Source organism: Gymnodraco acuticeps, unplaced genomic scaffold (genome assembly GCF_902827175.1).
Source record: "Gymnodraco acuticeps unplaced genomic scaffold, fGymAcu1.1, whole genome shotgun sequence".
Lineage (NCBI taxonomy): Eukaryota > Metazoa > Chordata > Actinopteri > Perciformes > Bathydraconidae > Gymnodraco > Gymnodraco acuticeps.
The window spans coordinates 595,061-615,255 of NW_022990172.1; the positions used below are offsets into that span (position 1 = coordinate 595,061).

General features: G+C 39.1%; 1 protein-coding gene across 1 annotated transcript; it reads left to right on the forward strand.

Moving 5' to 3' along the window:
- Positions 1-16,819: 16,819 nt before the first annotated feature.
- Positions 16,820-19,753, forward strand: LOC117547120 (microsomal glutathione S-transferase 1-like). The gene is made up of 4 exons (XM_034217625.1): positions 16,820-16,925; positions 17,261-17,425; positions 19,121-19,212; positions 19,401-19,753. The coding sequence occupies exons 2-4, from the start codon at positions 17,309-17,311 to the stop codon at positions 19,645-19,647; spliced, it is 456 nt and encodes a 151-aa protein (XP_034073516.1). The 5' UTR covers positions 16,820-16,925; positions 17,261-17,308; the 3' UTR covers positions 19,648-19,753.
- The last annotated feature ends 442 nt before the right edge of the window (positions 19,754-20,195 follow it).

Genomic DNA, 20,195 nt, shown 5'->3' on the forward strand with positions numbered 1-20,195 from the left:
GGTAGATATCCTAGGTACAGAGGCCACAGAGGTTGTACGATTTCAGGGTAAAAGGGGAAAGGTGGGAGGAGGGACACACAAGAAACAGTGAGTTATAAGTTGCATGTGAACTTCAACAACCCAAAAACTCAGTGTGAAGACGCCCTACATCTAAACTCTGCTTTTCCTTAAATCTGCTCTCCAAATCTCACTCCTCTAAGCTGTTTTGAATTAAATCAGTTTCTAGATCCCTCTACAGAGAATAATCTACATTCAGCTCAAGGTTTTGGTCAATAGCATAACTACTGTGAAGCACGGGCACCGCTGAGACAGAGAGATATTTGATTCATGGCCTAGTAATATAAATCTAAAGAAATCTGTCAAAGAACCACGGACAGAATAATTGTTTGCAATGGGAAATCTCAATGGAGTCCTCAGAACTCATTCTGAGGCGTTTGAAGTGAGCGCTGACATTGGAGAAACTCAAGGGCGGGGAGGGGATGAGGGGCATCTCAAATGAAGAAAGATGGAGGTGCGTTCACCTCAGAAATTATAAGCAGCGCTTTCAAGATTGTGAGAATGAGCTGAGGTGTGTGTGTGACTCTGAGTGTCTGCACTTGAAGAGATCATTAAAATTAAAGAAGTTGTGTTTGCAAAGCGGGTGTGCGAGGTGGCCTGAACCTCACGGATTCAGAAGAGAACCTTGTCGTTCTCTTCAATACGGCGCAGTGGCATAACAAAACAGAGCTGGGAGTTGAAGAGGGAAACATTCCTCCACTATAAACCACAATAAAGAAAAAGACTGGAAAACATTAAAAACCTTGAATTTGTTATCAAATGCTTTGATGCCCAGGGTCCCCCCACAGCATGCAACACATAATGTGTGATGCTGATTGCCTTGTTGTCGTGAGGAGCCTGCTCTGGCTCCCTGTGCATGCTGGGAGAAACAGTTGGGAGGCTGATTAGAACTGGACCGGCCTGAAGCTGTACTTACAGCAGCTCTCCTGTTGCTCTCTGGAAACACATTCAGCGAGGCCTTGATGTAGCAACAAAATGTTTATTAGTGAGAATACAATGAAACCTCTTTTAGATATGCTTTATGTATTACATAGACATGGCTTTTATATGAGGAAGGACAGTGTTAAATGGAAATCAGTGTAATATTGAGTCTTAAAATGTCCCTGGTTCAAATCAACCTTTTTATGTCCTTGAGTTTAATATTATTTTAAGATATAATGTACTTTTCATGACCCTAAGAGGAAATTCATCTTTGGCACCTAACAACCATTTTATGATATCTTGTTTCACTCAATTAGAAAGGGTCCCTTATGAGCCACAGTGGAAGCATCATTTATGAATAATGTTTTGTGTGGCTGTATGGTGAAACAGCACATTTATAAAAAGGAAATTATGAAAATAATTTGTGGCATGAAGGAAAATTAAGATTATTTAATAAAAAACTGCCTACAGTTAAACCTAGTCCACGCTACTATGAGGGAAATATAAGAGAAACTATTTTCTACCAATCAGCTATGACAGGATTGTCACAGTCTGTTTGATGTGTGCAGCAGGAGTCAACAAGGGACCCGGACCCAGTAAATAAAACATGCTGCTTTACTTTGCCTTCGCTGGTTAATAGGGCGGGAGCGCTGATCAAAAGAACATTAGCTTTGATTAATCAATCAATACCCCGGTGGCCTCCGTCCTGTCCATTGATCTGCCGGCTGTATGGAGGTCAGCGTTGGGCTCAGCAGCATGTGAATTGCTCCGCTGTATTTTTCACACTGGCCTGCTCAAAGTAAAATCCCCCCTCATTGATTTTTCTTTCGTTTCCCTTCTTTAAAATGTTCTTCTGTTCAAAGGGTATGTATGCTGAGGAGAATTCTGCAGCTCTACTACAGTGGTGTGATTTACAAGACATTACTATGTCCTTTTTAAGGCAATAAAGACAGACCATCTTAATAATTTGCAAAAGCAAATAAAGAAACGTATAAATCTGCCTTGATCATCCTTTGTTTTTAAATTAATACAATGAGGAGACATTTCTGTATTTTGATAAAAGTCATAGTATAGTATGTTGAACATTGTCAATTGAAAAAGTCAGAGGGAAGTATATCGAAACATTTGAAAAAAGTCATAGTAAAGTATATTTAAAAAAAAGTAAATAACCCATACATATAGTATAGTATAGTAAAAGTCATAGTCTTTCTGAAATATTAAATAAACGGAATGGCATTGTATGTGGAACATTTAAAGGAAGAAAATAGTATATATAAACAATACATATGTTAAAAATATGAGAAAAAAACAGCAAAGCATTAAATCGAAACATTTAAAAACAAGTCACATTATAGTATGTAGAAAAACAAAAGAACCACAAAATATAATATGTCAATATGTTTAGTATGTCGAAATCTCCAGAAAAAAGCTAAATAAAGTATAGTGGATCAAAAATATGCAAAGAATTTCAAACATTTCTGACAACATTACATTGTATAGTAAGTTTAAAAATATCAGAAAAAACTACATATTTGAGTATCTCAAAAATATCAGAACAAACAACATATTAAAGTATGTTTAATATAGTACAATAGTATAGTATTTGGAAAATGTCCGAAAAAACGACATAGTACATGACGTCGAATAAAATGTTGTCACAGTGAATTTTTTTTGTATTTCAGAAATACAGATAAATATTAGGCAAAATCCTGTATTTTCGGAAATGCTAACGGGAAAATGGTCCAACGGTCACATTCCCCGCTACTGTTAGTGAAGCAGCGGAGGAAGTCAGAACTCTGGAAACATCTGGAAAAGTTTCTCACTTCCTGAATTCCGGATTCTCTAAAACCCTTTAGGGGTGATCGGCAGACAGCTCATCGGATTCAAGTGCTCCAAGGTTCCATTTCAAAGACGCCTTGCATCTCTTTATGCCCCGCTTGGTGGCATCATTGTTTTTCATGTGGCCCCATTCTCCCGGAAAATGCAAATGAGTGTAATTTCAAATGACAACGAAAGTAAACTTCTTTTGTAAGTTGTGTGAGTCAAGTTCCCTGTGGGGGACAGGGAGCCGACGAAAACCCTGCTCTAATTCTGTCATTGTCAAACTTTGACATAAGCGATTGTTCAGTCGCCTTTGTTGAGTGATACAACGGGTAACAGGGTCCCAATTCCTCCACGTTAATTTTTTAAAAGAAAGCACAAGACATGTATTCCTTGAAGAAATGTTTGGCGCTGCTTATGCTAAATATTCTAACATTCAGGCAGTGATGTCTTTTGTTTTTCCCTTTTATCTCCTCTTATCCACAGGAGGCCTTTACCTTTGCCACCGAGTCTCATAACAGCATCTCAGAAATAATTTAAGTAGCCCTTTTTTAAAGAACACTAAGACAAGTCGTAAGAATTCAGATACAAGATCAAGGTGTGCAGTTTCTCTGCAGCGAGGGCGAGGGCTGACTTCCTCTCCGAGAGTACACCATGATCAAGCACTCGCTTTTGTTTTTGTTCAGACCTGTCCTGGATTCCCAAGATCTGCACACAACACACATGTCTGTATATTTACCAGCGTGTGTGTGAACAGCAAATTAAGTGTCAAGTTGAATGATGTTCACTGATGACAGACGCCACACAATGAGTACATTATGTCCCGCCTACAGCAGGCTTTTCATTGTGAATAATGTAAATACAACAATGACCGTTTGCTCGCCTGCAACCTTTTGTTTTAAATTGATGTGAGCTTGACTCCTGGCTCGAGGCCAGGTGAGGAATGTACACATCGTTCACACTGCAGGGATTTATGGAGTCAGCCTATTATAGACGGGAAAGTTTCTTAGACTTACTCTTCTCCTCTTCCCCCTGACACATAAATCTGGGGAGAAATCTCGGGGAGACATTTTACAGAGAAGAAGTTCTTTAATTTCATCAGCACTCCTGACTGACAAGCATCATTATGGATAAAATTATCTTGGTAATTATCCCGCTCGAAGGAGATTGATATCCCTTTGTGAGGGCGGAGAGGGAAAGCTTGGGATGTCGAGGCGCGGCTACATGCCTCTTTGCAGGGCGGAGAGAAAGTGCTTTGTTAAAATAGGGCCCTAATGAGGCACAGCCGCCCCCCCACCCGCTGCGCAGAATCTTTCCCTGGCCTGATCCCCCAGAATGCTTCACTTTTAGTCTGCCAAACACAGCTAAGGAAGAGAGTGAACACACCCTGACCGCCCAGCATGGCATGCCGCTGCAATTATCTCTGTTTGTGGAAAAAACTGGGTTTCATTTGTATCAGATATCCGTGTTACCGTTAGCTTGGTTGCTATTAAAAGGAATTTAAGTTATGGTGAACAGATGATTTAATGTCACTGACAATGTTCTGTTCTGGTTTCTGAGGTGTGATCCTAACTCCTCTGACACTGTATTCGAGGAAACAAAAACGTTTTATGTGTTTAGTATTATTTGTAATAGAAAAGCTTTCAGAAAACTCAGCTACATTGCAATGAGAAATATATTATTTTTAAATGAAACCAGTTTTCTTTCATGTTTTATTTCTACAAATCAAGTTTCTTGTTCCATAATTTATTTTTCTATTTCGACTGACATAGGAAGCATATATATCGTACTTTGCGCTACAAATCTCATCTTTAATTTAATTTGGTTTATGTTCAGTCCATAAAACCTTCTTTGCAACATAAAAACGTTTTGAGATTTGGTTGTTTTAGTATGTTTGTCTTAATTTTGCATATATTTCTTCACATGTCAGTATCTTAAGGATAATGGAGATGTTTGTAAAGGTTTTCAAGCAATAATATTTAAATACTTTTGAGGATGGAGATGTGTTGTAGTCAGTGATAAGACACCTTCATATATCATACACTTGACCATATAAGCGCTTACTTGTAATTTCTCTGCTTATCATTTACTACCCATTACCCGTTCCTCTTGCATGATAGCAGGGCCTTTTTAAACAGATGGTTAATGTGACCTTCCTTTTATATTCTAGGAACATAATCAAACACGTGAGACATACACAAATATAATAATAAAGACAGAGAGAGTGCTGTGACACAACTATCTGACGTTCAACTAAGAAATACTGCAGAGAACAACCGGTCCAACCTGCTGGGAAAAGAGGTGTCTACAGAAATCAGTGCATCAACTGAACTTATCAGTACATGATGTTATTATAAATAAAGAGGATGCCTCAAAGTGAATGCTGTCTGCCATACATTAGCGTGACCCTGCTGCAGTATGGCCGGCGACAGTGTGCTGATCAGCTCTGAAACTAGACCACTAAAGGAATCCATCCACAGGCCGGTGCCTCTGCTCCCTCACAGCAGACCCTCGCTCAGCATGCCGCAGAGCTCTTAATGCTCCGTGAGATCTCCTTATTATTCACTAAACTCAGCTGTCTGGCCGGATGAGGTGAACAAAGCGAAATAGAGATAAGGAGGGCTTGATGACACTCCCACAATCACTCAAAGTGTTCATGACTCATTGAGATTCCTTATCACCTTCTCGCTGGTGAAGAACACTGAATGCCTCACACTGTACGGTACACGGGTTAGATATAAATCATCTCAGCATTTAATGATGAAGTGTAGTCATTGTTAGACCAATTACAGCAGCTGTGGTCCGTGCTAACACATTCACAGGAGTCAGATCACCTGTGTCTGAGTTGCCAGCAGCCAGTTTTCCAGCCCAATATAATGCAAATTTGAATCTAATTTCGAGAACATTTGAGAAAAACACCATTCCCAATAGTAGCTTGTTTCCATCCATTACCATTAGTGGTTGGTTTATCCAGATAACTAATGCAAATACAATTGTTGACTATGGTCACCTGGGTGCAAATACCTCACCCTCATAACAGCAATACAAAGAAAAAAACGTTGACTTTTTTGAAAGTCTTGGTACTTTTCAGACACACTTTAAAACACTTGCTTATTAATTAATTGAATTTGCTGAATATTAATACAGAGTAAAGCAGTCTTTCTTGTAAAAATAATTTATTTGATTTCCTAAACACCTTGCTGATAAAATCCAGTTAATTTAAATGGCTGAACATTTATTAAAAAGCTTACATGAAGCGGTAAGAGATGATTTCATTTTTTAAATCAATAGATTTCTGTGCTTAGTTTGCATATTATTTTGTGGAACATTTGTCATCAAGGCAGCAGTGGTTGTGTATCATTTGCATGCTCTGCTGTTATTTATTTATTGTAATGACTATTTTCAAGATTGTTGACCTATTGAATCTTTTCTTGTTTTCAAAGGTTTTTTACCTAAACGACGACCTTACAATGCAACTAAATGGAAATATGTTTGTCATAGAAGCCGCTGAAAAGTAAACTGCTGAAAATAAAAGACAGAAAAAGTGAAAGTTGCTGCGTCTTTTGAGTGGATTCCAGTTAGAAAGTTCACTACATGATTCAAAACTGCACAAAAACGTCTCAAAAAATAAGTTCTATTTTGTTACTGTTACACTTCCATACAAGGCAGTGTAGCGACCTTTGCAGCATGTAGGAAATTGTATACAGTAGCTCTTTTCTCTTTTCGAACAAGTCTGAGCCTTAATTAGCCAGCGACAAGGATTTTAAATGCTGCCAGGTGTGCTAACCTGCTTGGTCACCCACCTCAACAAAATAGTTCTCTAAAAAGTGGATGTAAAGAGGGAGCTGCTATCAGTGGTTGTTGAAAAGACGAAGCCTAAAGGCCTGAGCCTAATGAGCAGCTGTGTGGCCCTCATTAAGAGCAGAGCAACCGCTGATCCTTAATGAGCTTCTTCATTAGGAGCCATTTGGAAGGAAAGGTCTGTAAGGCAGCCAGCCTCCGCACCCCGAGCACCAGGGCAGGCTACCCCCATCAGGGAAAACCATTACAAGTACACTAAGTCACTGGATGACAAGGTGCATGTTGGGAGAATGCGTGGGCACATGTTAGACTCGACACATTAGTCAGTAGTTCAAGGGTTGCTCCTCACCAATATCCCTCGTTAACATCAGATATCCTGTCACATCAGTCTCTTATATTCGTTTGAAAGCTGCAATGTTCCAGGATGTGAGCCATAAATAGCTCATTACCCTTAAAAAATGTATTTCTATAAAGTTTTAGGAGTCCTTCTGAAGAAACAAATATGAAATGTTATGGCATTGACTTACAAAAGCACATACCAGCAGTGCAGGCCTTATTGACGTCACATACTAATCAATAATAAACAATCATTTGGCACCATTAAATATGAACTGAGGTAGAAAAATGTGGAGGTAGAAAGTGAGCTGGTTAGCCAAACAACCGAAAAAGTAATTTTATTCTTGTGTTTTATTGGGGAATCTTTTACATATCAATAATAATCTTCAAAAGAAGCTTTGAAGCATTTCTCAACCATATAAAGGATGATGAATGTTTTTCTTCAAGGGCCTTGGTTTTCCCTTACTGTAGTGTGTTATATAGGTTTTAGTGCATGTAAATGATCTGCAAACCCTAATATCCCAAAGTTACCTCCAGAGGGAGTTTTCTCTCCCACAAACTCCCCCCTCCCCCCTGCCTGGAACACCTCCATTGGACTCCTTTGTTTACTTCCAGAACATAGTGACATATTATGTAACACTCGCACTTCTATTGGCTAGCGCTCCAACACATTGTACGTGATAGGCGGGACATCTCTAAGAGGTTGACCAATCACAACAGAGCCGGCCAGCTAACCAATCAGAGCAGACTGGGCTCTGGTTTCAGACAGAGGGTGAAAAGAGGTGCTGCAGCAGTATGACATATTTAAGTTTTAATGACCCTAATTGTACCTATACAAATATTAATTGTAGAGTTCTTTGTTCGCAGCTGTATTTTGGATAATATACCTTACAGCAGGGTTCAGGGTTTTAGATGCATCAATGACAAAGTAATGTTCTATTTGCAGCTATAAAGCATGTGAACAAATGTGCTACCCTTCTACAAACGTCTAAATCACAGCCTTGCTACTTTCAGTTCAATATGGAGTAATTGTGTTGTTGATGTATGTCTGTGTTCATCTTCACATTTCATAACATAAACTAACCCCTCCACCTGTGTACCCCCTTAGCGAGCATGGAAATTGACTTGTTGTGACGGTGTCATCATGTTCCTGCTCAACGAAAAACAACCAATTACCGGTATTGTGGCTTCAACCATTATTTTGCTGCCCGTCTATCTAGTTGATATGATTTCTCTATTTAGTGGTTAAGGCTGAACACATTACCTCCAACCTATCATCAATACAGTCTTATCTGAGCAGTTTCTCCCGCCTTGGTGCTAGTCTGATTTCTTATTTTCTCCCCGCCCTTGGGCCACACAGTTGTGAATAGGGTCAAATGAAACCCAATTGGACAAGTTAATCACAAAATATCTGCAGTTTATCCCACAGGTTGCACTGAAAATGCTCGCACTTATCAATTCTGTCAGTCGGGGTCACCTTCCAATCCCTGATTATATGCTGCCTAAATTCATTGCGCCCCACTGTACCTATGCAATTCCATGCACTCAGCATTCTGCAGTCATTGATCGGCTGCATGTGACAGTGCTAAAAGTAATGTGGACATTGCTCCTGATCAATAAAAAAATGTATGTGCCTAGAACCTAGGAGGCATTCTGTAATGAAATCAATAGCTGTGCTTGGCTTCTGGCATTAAGATCATTGGCCAGGCTGTTATTTAGTCATTGTTGTCCTACACCAGCAGCATAACCTGGCTACCATAAGAAATCAATGGCAGCGTATCGCAGCCAGCATCCCAATTACTGGCAGGGCTGGCGAGGAATCAATGCAGCTTTTTGCCATTACTACTCCTTGTGGGAAATCACTGCACATTATTTTTCTTGGGGAATTTGCTGCACAAAGGATGACGCCTGGCTGCTGATATTTAAGATCCATCTGAGGCGCTTAGCTTCCATTTCATTTGGGGCGGGGCTCAGATTGGACTCCTGCAGCCGAGTGGGAGAGAGAAAAACTCATATTTTGTTGGCAGCCATTGACATGATATGTGATCATAACGTATTGATCCCTGGCAGCTGCTGACAAGAAAAAGGAATCAATTTAAAATAGTAAACTGGTTACCGCAGAGAAATTAAATGTAACTGCCAGAAATCTTTACACTTTCTCAACCGACAGACCCAATACCGGGTTTCACAGAAACAGACAGGCATTGGGAGGAATAAGGTTTGTTTGTTTGTTTGAATGTGTATACAATTAGCAGTAAACGCAATATGAGTCACTCTTAATTAATAATACATATATTATTTTTCCAACAAAGAAGAAAATCCAGAGTAAATCTGCCCTAATAATTCATGATCTGAACCTACTGCAACCTGTTAAACCCGAGAGACCCCGGTACTGGGGGCCTCCTGCAACATCTTGCAGGAAACAGTGTCTGAGGGCATGTTCATTAAATAAACTATGAATGTTTTATATCCATGTAACGGAGAGAAACTCATCTAACTGATCATTAATTTTTTTTATCCAAAAAAACCCCACAATGCTAACGCTGAGCCTCTGAATTAGCAACTAGCGAAAAATGCTAACAGATGACTGCACCGAAATTCACTCACAAAACCTTATTATTTATCTTTGCTGCACATCGTGAGGGGACACAGAATCGATGGGTACCCTCATTATCACTCAATTATACGAATTCTCGGAGATAATGACAAGAACACACATCAAAACATATGGAGCTAGTTAGCTAAAAACTGCAAAATGGCTCACCTGTGTGGTAGTCTGGTCAAAAGTAGTCTTCAATGGCATTACAACGATAAAAACGATGCTGAAGTTAATCCAATGTGTCTGTGTCACTTTGAATGATTTCTGATAATCGATGAGCAATAAATCTGCTTTTCGGTTTTGAGATGTCAGACCTAGAGACAGCTTCTCTCTGAAGCAAAACCTAGCGAAGCCCCCACCTTTTTGTTTTACCATGTGCGTGTGTGTGTGGGGGGAGATTCCCCTTCGATTCTATTGGCTCTAACGGTCAGGAAGAGATGTCAAAATCGAAGAAGGGGGGCCAGAGATAAGGAATAAATCCACCCAAATGGCACCCAGAAGAGGTTTTTTTTTGCTAAATCTGTCTAAAAAGCTCAAATATAATTTGTTTTGCATCAATCTTGATACAGGGTACTTATTATATGTTTTAATTTGGATTCCTAAAGATTTTAGTCTACTAACCCATCATCCAAGGTTAGTTTTCACTATAAGTACAAAATATATTTTGGACCGACACTATAATTTACAGTTTTTTACCATGTTCAATCTGAATTTTCTTCAAAATAAAAAACATCTATATTGATTCTGACTTTTCTACATCCAACTCACAGGTTTATCATTACTTTGAGAGAAAATATTATTAATTTAACCCTTTTAGAAGGGAAGATATGGTCATTTGTTCTGGGAATGTCATTTTCGAGCCTGAGACCTGAAAAACAGGCTCAGGGCTTAACAGGTACTGTAGCATTAGCATATTAGCGACATCACATCTTAAAGGTCACCTATTAAGCAAAATCCACTTTTTCATGTCTTTTAAACATAATTATGTGTCCCCTCTGCGTTAAGAGATTCTGAAAGTTTCAGGAAAGAAGATTCACTCTCTTTTTGTCCTGATCCATTTATATAAAAACCTGATTGAAAATGAGCTGATCAGATTTTGGCCACATTGTGATGTCACAATGTTTTTTGGGTTATGTAACCATTAGCCAATCACATACCAAGGTAATACCCGAACACCTTATCACCTGAATCTCCTCCTAGTGCACCATTGTGTTTTTTTAAACCAATAATCTCACTGAGGGGCGTGGCCAGCAGCTCATTAGCATTTAAAGCTACAGACACAGATTCAGCACTTTTGAAACGGGGCTCAAATTGAGGGGATTATGGCATGCTACAATGATCTGATTGCTACTTCAGACATGTTTGTATTTATCTGAGACCTATAATATATTGGTGAAAAATAGTATAACAGGGGACCTTTAAAAAACAAAAAAAACAATAATACCCCTTGAGATATTTTATAACGTTTTTATTTCTATTTTATCTGGGATTACTCTAATTAAAAACTCATTAATCTCAGTTTGTTTAAAGGTCACCTATTGTGCAAAATCCACTTTTTCATGTCTTTAATACATAAATGTGTCCCCTCTGTGTAAAGAAATTCTGAAAGTTTCAGGAAAGAAGATTCTCTCTCTTTTTGTCCTGATCCATTTATATAAAAACCTGTCTGAAAATGAGCTGATCAGATTTTGGCCACTTTATGATGTCATACATTTTTTTGGCTTATGGTAACCATTAGCCAATCATCAACCCACCTTCCCAGCTAGACATTTTTGGTTCTAAGAACATTCTGAGAATGTTACATTCATTGTTCTAGGAATGTTTTCAGCGGGAAGTTTTCTTTTGGTAGGATAACGTTCTCTAAAAATTGGTGATAAATTGCCCTCCTATTCTTAAAACGTTTTCAGCGGGAAGTTTTTGTTTGGTTCCCAGAACGTTCTTCTGAAAGGTAGGGTAACGTTCTCTAAAAACATTCTTAAAATGTTTTTGATAACATTGTTAGAACATTATGCCCTACTGTTCTTAAAATGTTTTCAGCTGCAAGTTAGATTTGTTTATGTTGATAGAATGTTATTATTTTAGAGAAGGATAACATGCTTTATGTTTAAAACATTATGCAAATATTCTGTCGTAACTCGTAAAACAATTTACTAAAACATTTTTACATTATTAGAAAATAAAGACATAATATTCCTGTAATTGTTCAACTCAAAATTCCTGGGTAAGTGGACTGACCACTGTGGTCATTAGGATGATTTTGATAGTTTACTTAACTATTGGAATTTGACTATTAACACATGTAAAAGGATGAATTGGAATCAGCTGGTGAAAGTAACATTTGTTTATTAGAAAAGGGGAGCTGGGAGTGGAGGTTGGTTATGGCAACAGTGGGAAACAGTTGTTCCAGGGTAGAGAGGCCTGGCTGGTCTTGGGAGTGTGGAAGGCCTTGGATTCCTCCTGGGAGAGACATACAAATTAGTGTGAAGTAAAAGCAGGCAAAGTTGTCAGATAATATGCTGGTAAAAAGCTAGAGCGGCACGCAACAAACCGTTCACGACAACAATCCGTTCACGGCAACAATCCGGCAGGGAACGAGTGCAGGCTGCAGGCTTTCATAGTGTGGCTGATGAGCAGGTTGCAGGTGTGGTTGATTGGAGATTGCTCCCAGCCGTGTCGAGCAGACCAGCAGGCAGAGAGAGAGAGACACACAGTAGAAACAAACACATACAAACACTAACAAGGGTTTCAGGGACGGGCAGTGACAGTCGGTCCGTTCCTCTATATGTCTGTCGGTCTCAAATCTAAAGGGTGCAATAAAGATTTTATCCAATATGCATAAACAGCGGACACTGTTTATACGCAGCCCTCACAAACCACACACGGCCAGATAGCTTATCTAACAGTTAGAAGACACAACCTTTATAGTCAGAAAAAAGTGTGATTATTTTCGGATATTTTACACATATGATATTATGAATACTGTGGGCCTACATACCTTAGTGTGATTATAAGTGCATGTGAGTGAATATTGGCATGCATGAATTCGTTTTTATACGTCCTATTCATTGTCTCAATGCGCTCATACATCTTAAGAAAGTTATCACCAAAAATGTTAAGAATGTTTTTAGAGAACGTTATCCTACCTTTCAGAAGAACATTCTGGGAACCAAAATAAAACGTCCCGCTGAAAACATTCCTAGAACAATGAATGGTAACATTTCTAGCTGGGAACTCACACATGCCACCGCAAACATGCAATATCTGCTTACAGCTTATCATGAATTACGTGCTTGTTTGTTTTTTTCAAAAGGAAAATATGGTGACATCAGATTTATTTTAAACATCCTTTTCAAACAAATGCAACAAGTTTGTTTTTTAAAGCGCTCTAGAAATAAGTCTGACGTTGACCATGACCGTGTTAATATTTGCCATAACAGGAACGTTTTATAAAAAAAGAATAACATCCTGAAAACATTTTCAGAATGTTTCTTGGAGAATATTCTTCATTTGTTATCATGTAACATTGAGGGAACGTTTTATAAAGAACATCTTTAATGTGTTACCCAACAACGTCCAAAACACATCCTTAGAATGTTGCAGGCAAAACGTCCCGCCTTTGTTAACATATCACATTAAAGGAACGTTTTATAAAACACTTTCTGTCATCTCAGGCCTCAATAACATCCTCAAAACATCCTCTGAATGTTGCAGTTAAAACGTTATGTCTTAGTTAACCTTATAGGAACATTATTTGAAAAAACAAACATCCTTAAAAGGTTATTTGAACATCAGATTAAAACGTTTCTTTAAAACCTTATTAGAACCAATAGGTAACGTTAGTCAAAGTTGTGAGAACGTTCCCCGCTAGCTGGGTTATCACCTGAATCTCCTTCTAGAGCACCATTGTGTTATTTTTATCCAAATATCTCTCAGAGGGGAGGGGCTCCTTATTTTCATCTAAAGTAAAAGACAGAGAATCAGCACTTTTTAAACAGGGCTGAAACAGAGGGGATTGTGGGATGCTGCAATGATCTGTTTGGTATTTGGAGCCAAACACTTCAGAGACATGTTTTGTATATATCTGAGACCCATAATATATTGATGAAACACAGTAATAGGGGACCTTTAAATCATCACTAGTTTAATGTTACATTTTTTATCCTTGGGATAGTTTTCTGCTGTGTAGTATGGTTCAGTCTTCCACCAAGTACAGGATGTATTCAGGCAAAGTGTTGAGTGTACAGTAGCATTTTGGCAGAGCTAACAGCTCAACTCACAAAAGAAAAAAATAAATACAATTGAAGCGTAAAACAATATGCTTTGGGTCGCACATACAGGGTGAGTGAAACACAAGCCTGTGTAGACAGCTGTATTGATTAAAACAGAACCTGTTCTGTCAGATGCACATTAGACAGACAACTAAAAAACACAGCTGAAGCAACTCCTATACAGCCGGCGCAGTGAGAGGAATTGAAACAACTAACATCATCTGTGTGTGTGTTTGTCACCTGTCATTAGCATCATGCCTCTACATGTATCAGCATGTCAAATCATGGAAAACATGCCTTGGGCTAAATAGACACATTATCAAAATAGTGTTTTTCTAAGGCAGACATTGCTCTCCAACAACTAAACATAACCGACTGTGACTCCCCTCCCAAACTGGTGTACACCCTCCCGGTTCAGAGAATCAACTGGGCTTAGTGGGATGTGACAGGGAGAGGAGCTGGTGCACAGGGAGAAATAACAAGCTTGGTCTCTTTGTCAGGTGTTGTGTACCCTTTTCAAAGTGCTTCATGCTGGTAAGACATAGCTCTTTGTGTAAGCTCAGACTCAATGTTTCAAGCATCTCAAAACACACCAACGTGACACACATTTGATTAAAGAGACATGACAGCATTGTTTGAGACAAAAGTGGGTTCGACTTTACCCAGCTAAAATCTAGCCACACCGTCTGGGGACAGGAGTTCACTGAGCAACGATGGGAGGATGAAGAACGGAGAGGAGAGAGCCTGGCTGCTTTAAAAGCTGCTACCAAGATCTCAACAGATTGAAACATTTGATATTTGAAGCAAGGGAGCTGCAAGTCTACTGTTAATCCACTTCGCTCAACAAGCAGATCTGCAGCATTGAGAAACTTTGATATATAATACTGGCAGAAATGTGTCCCAAGGATTTTCAACATTATGACTTTTGAGCAATTGACAATTTATACTTATCCCATGGATTGTGTAGAGATGGGCATAATCACCATGACTTCACCCATTGGTTTGCGGACTAGAGTTTGGAACATTGAGTTTGGCATTATGGTAGTTGCCACCTTGATTTTTTGGAACCAGCAGTGATATGAAAGGGTGGCCAAAGTACAACGGAACGCAGTACAAGGCATTTTTAGGCAACTTAAAAGTAACAATTACCTTTCATGAACTTAAAACCACACTATGAAAGGGTTAAAGTTCTAAAACTGAGAGAATCTAAGAAGAAGAAGTTGGGTTCTTCTGAACAACCCCACTTCATTTTGCAACCAAAAGAGTCGCCACCTGCTCACTGATCAGAACGTGAGGTTGCCAGACTAATCCATTATGTGTGTATCTTGAGGGATACACTTTTGTTGACATGAGGACTTCTTTAAAAACGGAATACTATCTCATGTTATAGACAACACAGTTGGACATATTGGAACTTTCCTAGTCATAGGACGTGGATGTTCAAGCACTGAATCACATAACTGGCAGGCTTTAAAAAGTAATATGTAGTGCTGCTTCACAATGTTCCCCTTTGGTGTCTCAAGACAGCAGGACATTTTGAAATGGCAAGGAGTATAAATTACAATTCCTCCGTGATCTACTTTGACTTGGCTTGTTTAAACATCACTTTTGCGAAAAGTGTCAAATACACTTCAATACATGGAATACATCTTCTGCATTAATTGGTGTCGAGCTCCTTAATGCCCACAAATAGCCTTAAAACAAGGGATGAAGCTTAGCGAAAATGTCATTGTATTCTTTATTTTTTACTGACTTATGATTGTGATTGTATTTATGTGAATAACATTCAACCCTTCATCATGTTACTTGACAACCTAATATGTGAAGTTCAAATTGACATACAGTATCTCTCACATACGACGCCTGTAAGCGTACACTCCCTGATTCTTGCAACTCGTACTCCCAATTCACTATTGGGGTTTTGAAACTGAGCTGTGAAAGGTTTCAAGCGCAATAGCAAAATCCCCTCTCAGATGAGGGTATAAACCGACACCTGCAGTCAGTCTAAATTGGTCCTTGAGGTTTTTCTGATCTGTGCTAACTACAGATCTCAAGTCAAGTCAAACTTTATTTTCCCACCAGGCAGCCGGGGCTACAAACACATTCATCAGGAAAAAAAAAATCCATAATGCATCAGATCACAGGGACAAATAGTACATACTGTGAAGTCCTTTCAAATTAACAATCAACAAGGGTTCAAAAAGACACTGATGCTTTTCCCTGGCGATGGTTACGTCATTTAAATGTATTTCTATCTAAATTGAACTGACTGCATGGCTAATCTACTGTCCATGGGTTTGGGTATATACATATAGCATGCAGAGTAATAAACTCCAGCATGTAGAGCAATACATTTGATCTTGTAATGAAAAGCGTTAAACCGTGCTTCATTCACAATTATTTAACCTACGTCAATCTCATCCAAAAGAGACGTTTTCAATTAGTGTACTTAAAAATGCATTAAACTTAACACACTCCTCACATGCATAAGTTGTAAACACTCACACTGTTCCCTACCCTTCCTTAAATAGTTCAAGTCATTCAGAGTTGGTAGGATTAGCAAAGGTCCAAACTTATATTAAATAAATCCATACACAGCAATCCTCAAATACTGAACATATCATATCTTAAGGCAGTGTAAGTGAATTTGAAATATGCAAATCTTAAAAATAGGAAGCAGATGTAATGGGATGTTAATTGTGTATTTAAGTGGAGAAACATCGCTGAGTTTCTTTTAAACTATAGCTGCCCTTACAAAAAATGCATGGAGTATGCACTCAGAGGACTACTCATGAAAGCATTGCACCTTGAACTTTGTCCTGTGTGCAGCGGATTGTGGGTCAGTATCATCTGTATAACTAAATGTTAGAATACCTAGAAAAACATGCTGCCTAATAAACTGCAAAATGGAAACAGATGAAAAATGACTTCCTGGTATTTTTTGCCACGCTGCATTTGACAGACAAAGCATTATAATCTTGGAATGCACAGAGAGGGACATTCCTTCAACCAGGAAGCTGTGTGTTTTGTCCTGCAGTTGTAGCCCCGCCCCCTGAGTTTTCTGGGTCAGTTCGTCGTAACAGACACAGACTTTCTTCACTTCTGCAGAGTCACCTCAGCACGTAAGTAGAGCTGTTGAACTGTGAATGGTTTTCTGTATTTTAGACAATATTGTATTAGCATTCATATGTGGTCAGACTTACTTTAAAACCCACAAGCTGAAAGTTGTTTGTTCAGTTTTTGTAGCAGAGGTGTGTCTGTTTATTTTACTTGATCTGTATACACAGTGCATTTAAAACCTTACAAACAACCTTATATTCTCCACTTGATAGTAATAAGCCTTGAGTGCACTCTGGTCACACTTTTGACACTTTTGTGGACGTTTTGAAGACATTTGGCAGCAGAATTATTTTAATCTATGTTGTTTTGTTAAGTTAATTTTGTATCTTTGCCACAGCGTGATCATACCTCTTCCTCAGCGTGATTCAGTTGTAAACCAGCAGAGATGGCAAAGCTTATGGAAGATGAGGTGTTCATGGCTTTCACCACCTATGCAGTCATTGTCGTTGTGAAAATGTTGCTGATGGCTCCCCTGACTGCATTCTACCGCATAACCAGAGGGGTAAGTAACAATAGAGAGGCGAAGTCCCTCCCCTTCCGGTGGGACTCACGGGACCTTATTTCGGAAATAATTTGAAGCCACGAATTACACATATAGTATGATGTTTGTCAATCTTAAATAATAATTTCCATGTAAAAAAAGTCACAGTTTGTCGTAAAACTGTTGAAATATAAGACTATGAAAAATACGCAAGAAAGACTACAAATCCCAGAATCCCGGTCCCGCATGCTGGCTCTTACGGAACCGACTAACTCCTCTTTTGTGTATGTACAGCTCTCAACATGCCCAGACTTGTAGTGATGTTAACCTCTTTTAATACTTTTTACCTCATTCTGAAATAAACAAGTTAAATGTGCCAACGTGACGGCCGTCTCAGTGTGTGGTGCGAGACGGGAGATGCAGTTCATTGAGCGGTTTCACACAAAAAAAGTGTTACTTCACAGTTTTACGACACATTTTGAGTGGCGAAGTCCCTCCCCTTCCGGTGGACCTCCATGGGACCTTATTTTGGAAAAATTATGTATTGAAGTCAATGGAGAGAGAAAGATTATCTTTCGATCTCGTTTGAATTGTGCCACGAATTACACATATGATGTTTGTCAATTTAAAAGATAATTTTGCAAGTCAAAAAAAAAAAAGTGCCGTAAAACTGTGAAGTAACACATTTGTTTGTGTGAAACGCTGAATGAACTACATCTCCAGTCTAGCAGAATAACATACGTGACGTCACCAAGATGGCCGTCACTACTGTCTTGTCAACAAAAGGATTGACTACCCTCACTATCACCACAATGAAACACGTCCAGAAGAATGTCATGCAAAGCTGCCTGCCTGCCTTCCTTTGATTCTCTCTGAACTGCCTGGTCTTTTTAATGTTTAATGTCAACCATTTGTGCAGATAGCATGAAGTAGAAACGATCGCAGATGCTAATGTAGCGTTAGCATTTCTCTCCCCTTTGACTTCAATACATAATTTTTCAGAAATAAAGTCCCATGGAGCGGAAGTAGATGGGCGTGACTTCGCCACATAGTCACGCCCATCTTTGACATAAATGTTATGATGGATTATCAGTAATCATTTCAAAGTGACACAGAGACATTGGATTAACCTTCAGCAGTGTTTGCGTTTTAATGCCATTGAACACAACTTTGATCAGAAAACAGCAAAGGTAAGACGTATTTGCTGTTTTGGCCCCGTAAAGTGAAGTTGTGTGTTGTCTTTGCTGGCTTTCGCTGGTCGCACAGTAATGATACTTATACCATTGGAATCTGTGGAATCTCAACTTTCATATGATATATAGTTTGTGCAGATCCAATGAAGTATAAAATATTTCTACCGTGAGTTATGTGCTAAGTGCGTTAGCACTCTTTCGCTTAGTGCTAATTCAGAGGCTCGGCGTTAGACTTGTGTTTTGCTTCGGTACAAATGGTTCATATGTTCAGGTAGCTGAGTTTCTTCCCGTTAAGTGGGTATGACACATTCATAGTTTGTTAAATGTTAAGAAGCCCTCAGACGCTGCTCCCGGGCTTAACAGGTTAACAAATATATTTCTGTTCTACATTAGTCTTTTCTGGAAAATCGATAAGAATTGTATTGGTTTTACTTCCGGTCTTTGAGAGGGAAATGTGGAATGTCTAACTGGCGCTAACTTTGGTTTTTGTGTCAATTTATTTAATTTGATCTCCCTAATTTAGGCTTTTGCAAATGAGGAAGATGTGGCCAGAAAGCCTGCAGAGGAGAGGAAGAAGCTGCTGAGGAGCCATCCAGATGTAGAGCGAGTTCGAAGGTGAGATGATAAGAGGTTATGAGTGACCTTAACACAGGGTCAGAGAAAATCCTGGCTAGGTTATCATGGGAAGCTATATAATAACTAAACCAGATAAAATACTTATATGGACAATTCAAATGGTAAACTATCCAATACAAATAAGTTGTGATAGATACTGATAGATCCTATGTGTTTTTATTCTCCAGGTGTCACCAGAATGACATAGAGACCATTGTTCCCTTCGTGTTGGTCGGCCTGCTTTACGCTCTGACTGGCCCTGTGCTGTCGGCCGCTCTGCTTCACTTCCGCATCTTCGCCGGCTCTCGCATCTGCCACACCATCGCCTACCTGTTCTCTCTGCCTCAGCCCAGCAGGGGTCTGTCCTGGGTGATCGGCTTGCTGGTCAACTTCTCCATGTCTTACAGCGTGCTTAGCACCGTTCTCTACCTTTAGAAACCAAACTGGACCAGTTGACCTCTTCACATGCCAACATGAAACCTGTATCTGTTTTTTACTTTGTTCTGGCTTCAGTCTGATAAATAAACAATCTTTACACTTACTCTTTGTCCTGGAACTAATGTCAAGGGTGGAGGTGTTTTTTGTATCAACTTTGCTAACAACCTTGTTTCTAAGTTCTTCTAAAGGTGAAACAGGTACTTAAACGATAGCAGGATCATTCATATAAAATGTCAAAGAAAGTCCCCCCAGTTACTTCAGACTTGACAGCAACATTCAGACAGTTATGTGACCAGCCCATATAACAATTATGTCCATATTTACTTTAAATCAGGCCCGGCGCTCCCCCAACAAACACGTTTTTTATTTATTTTCAAATGTGCACTTTAACGCTACGATGTATATGATGTTAGATAGTAAGTCAAATTCATAACATATATCCTAAGTCAAACACATGTTTAATACAGACTTCTGTGATTTGTGATTAGCCCTAATTTAGACCAATCACTGTTCAGAACAGATCAAGCAAGTTGTTGGAGCTATAT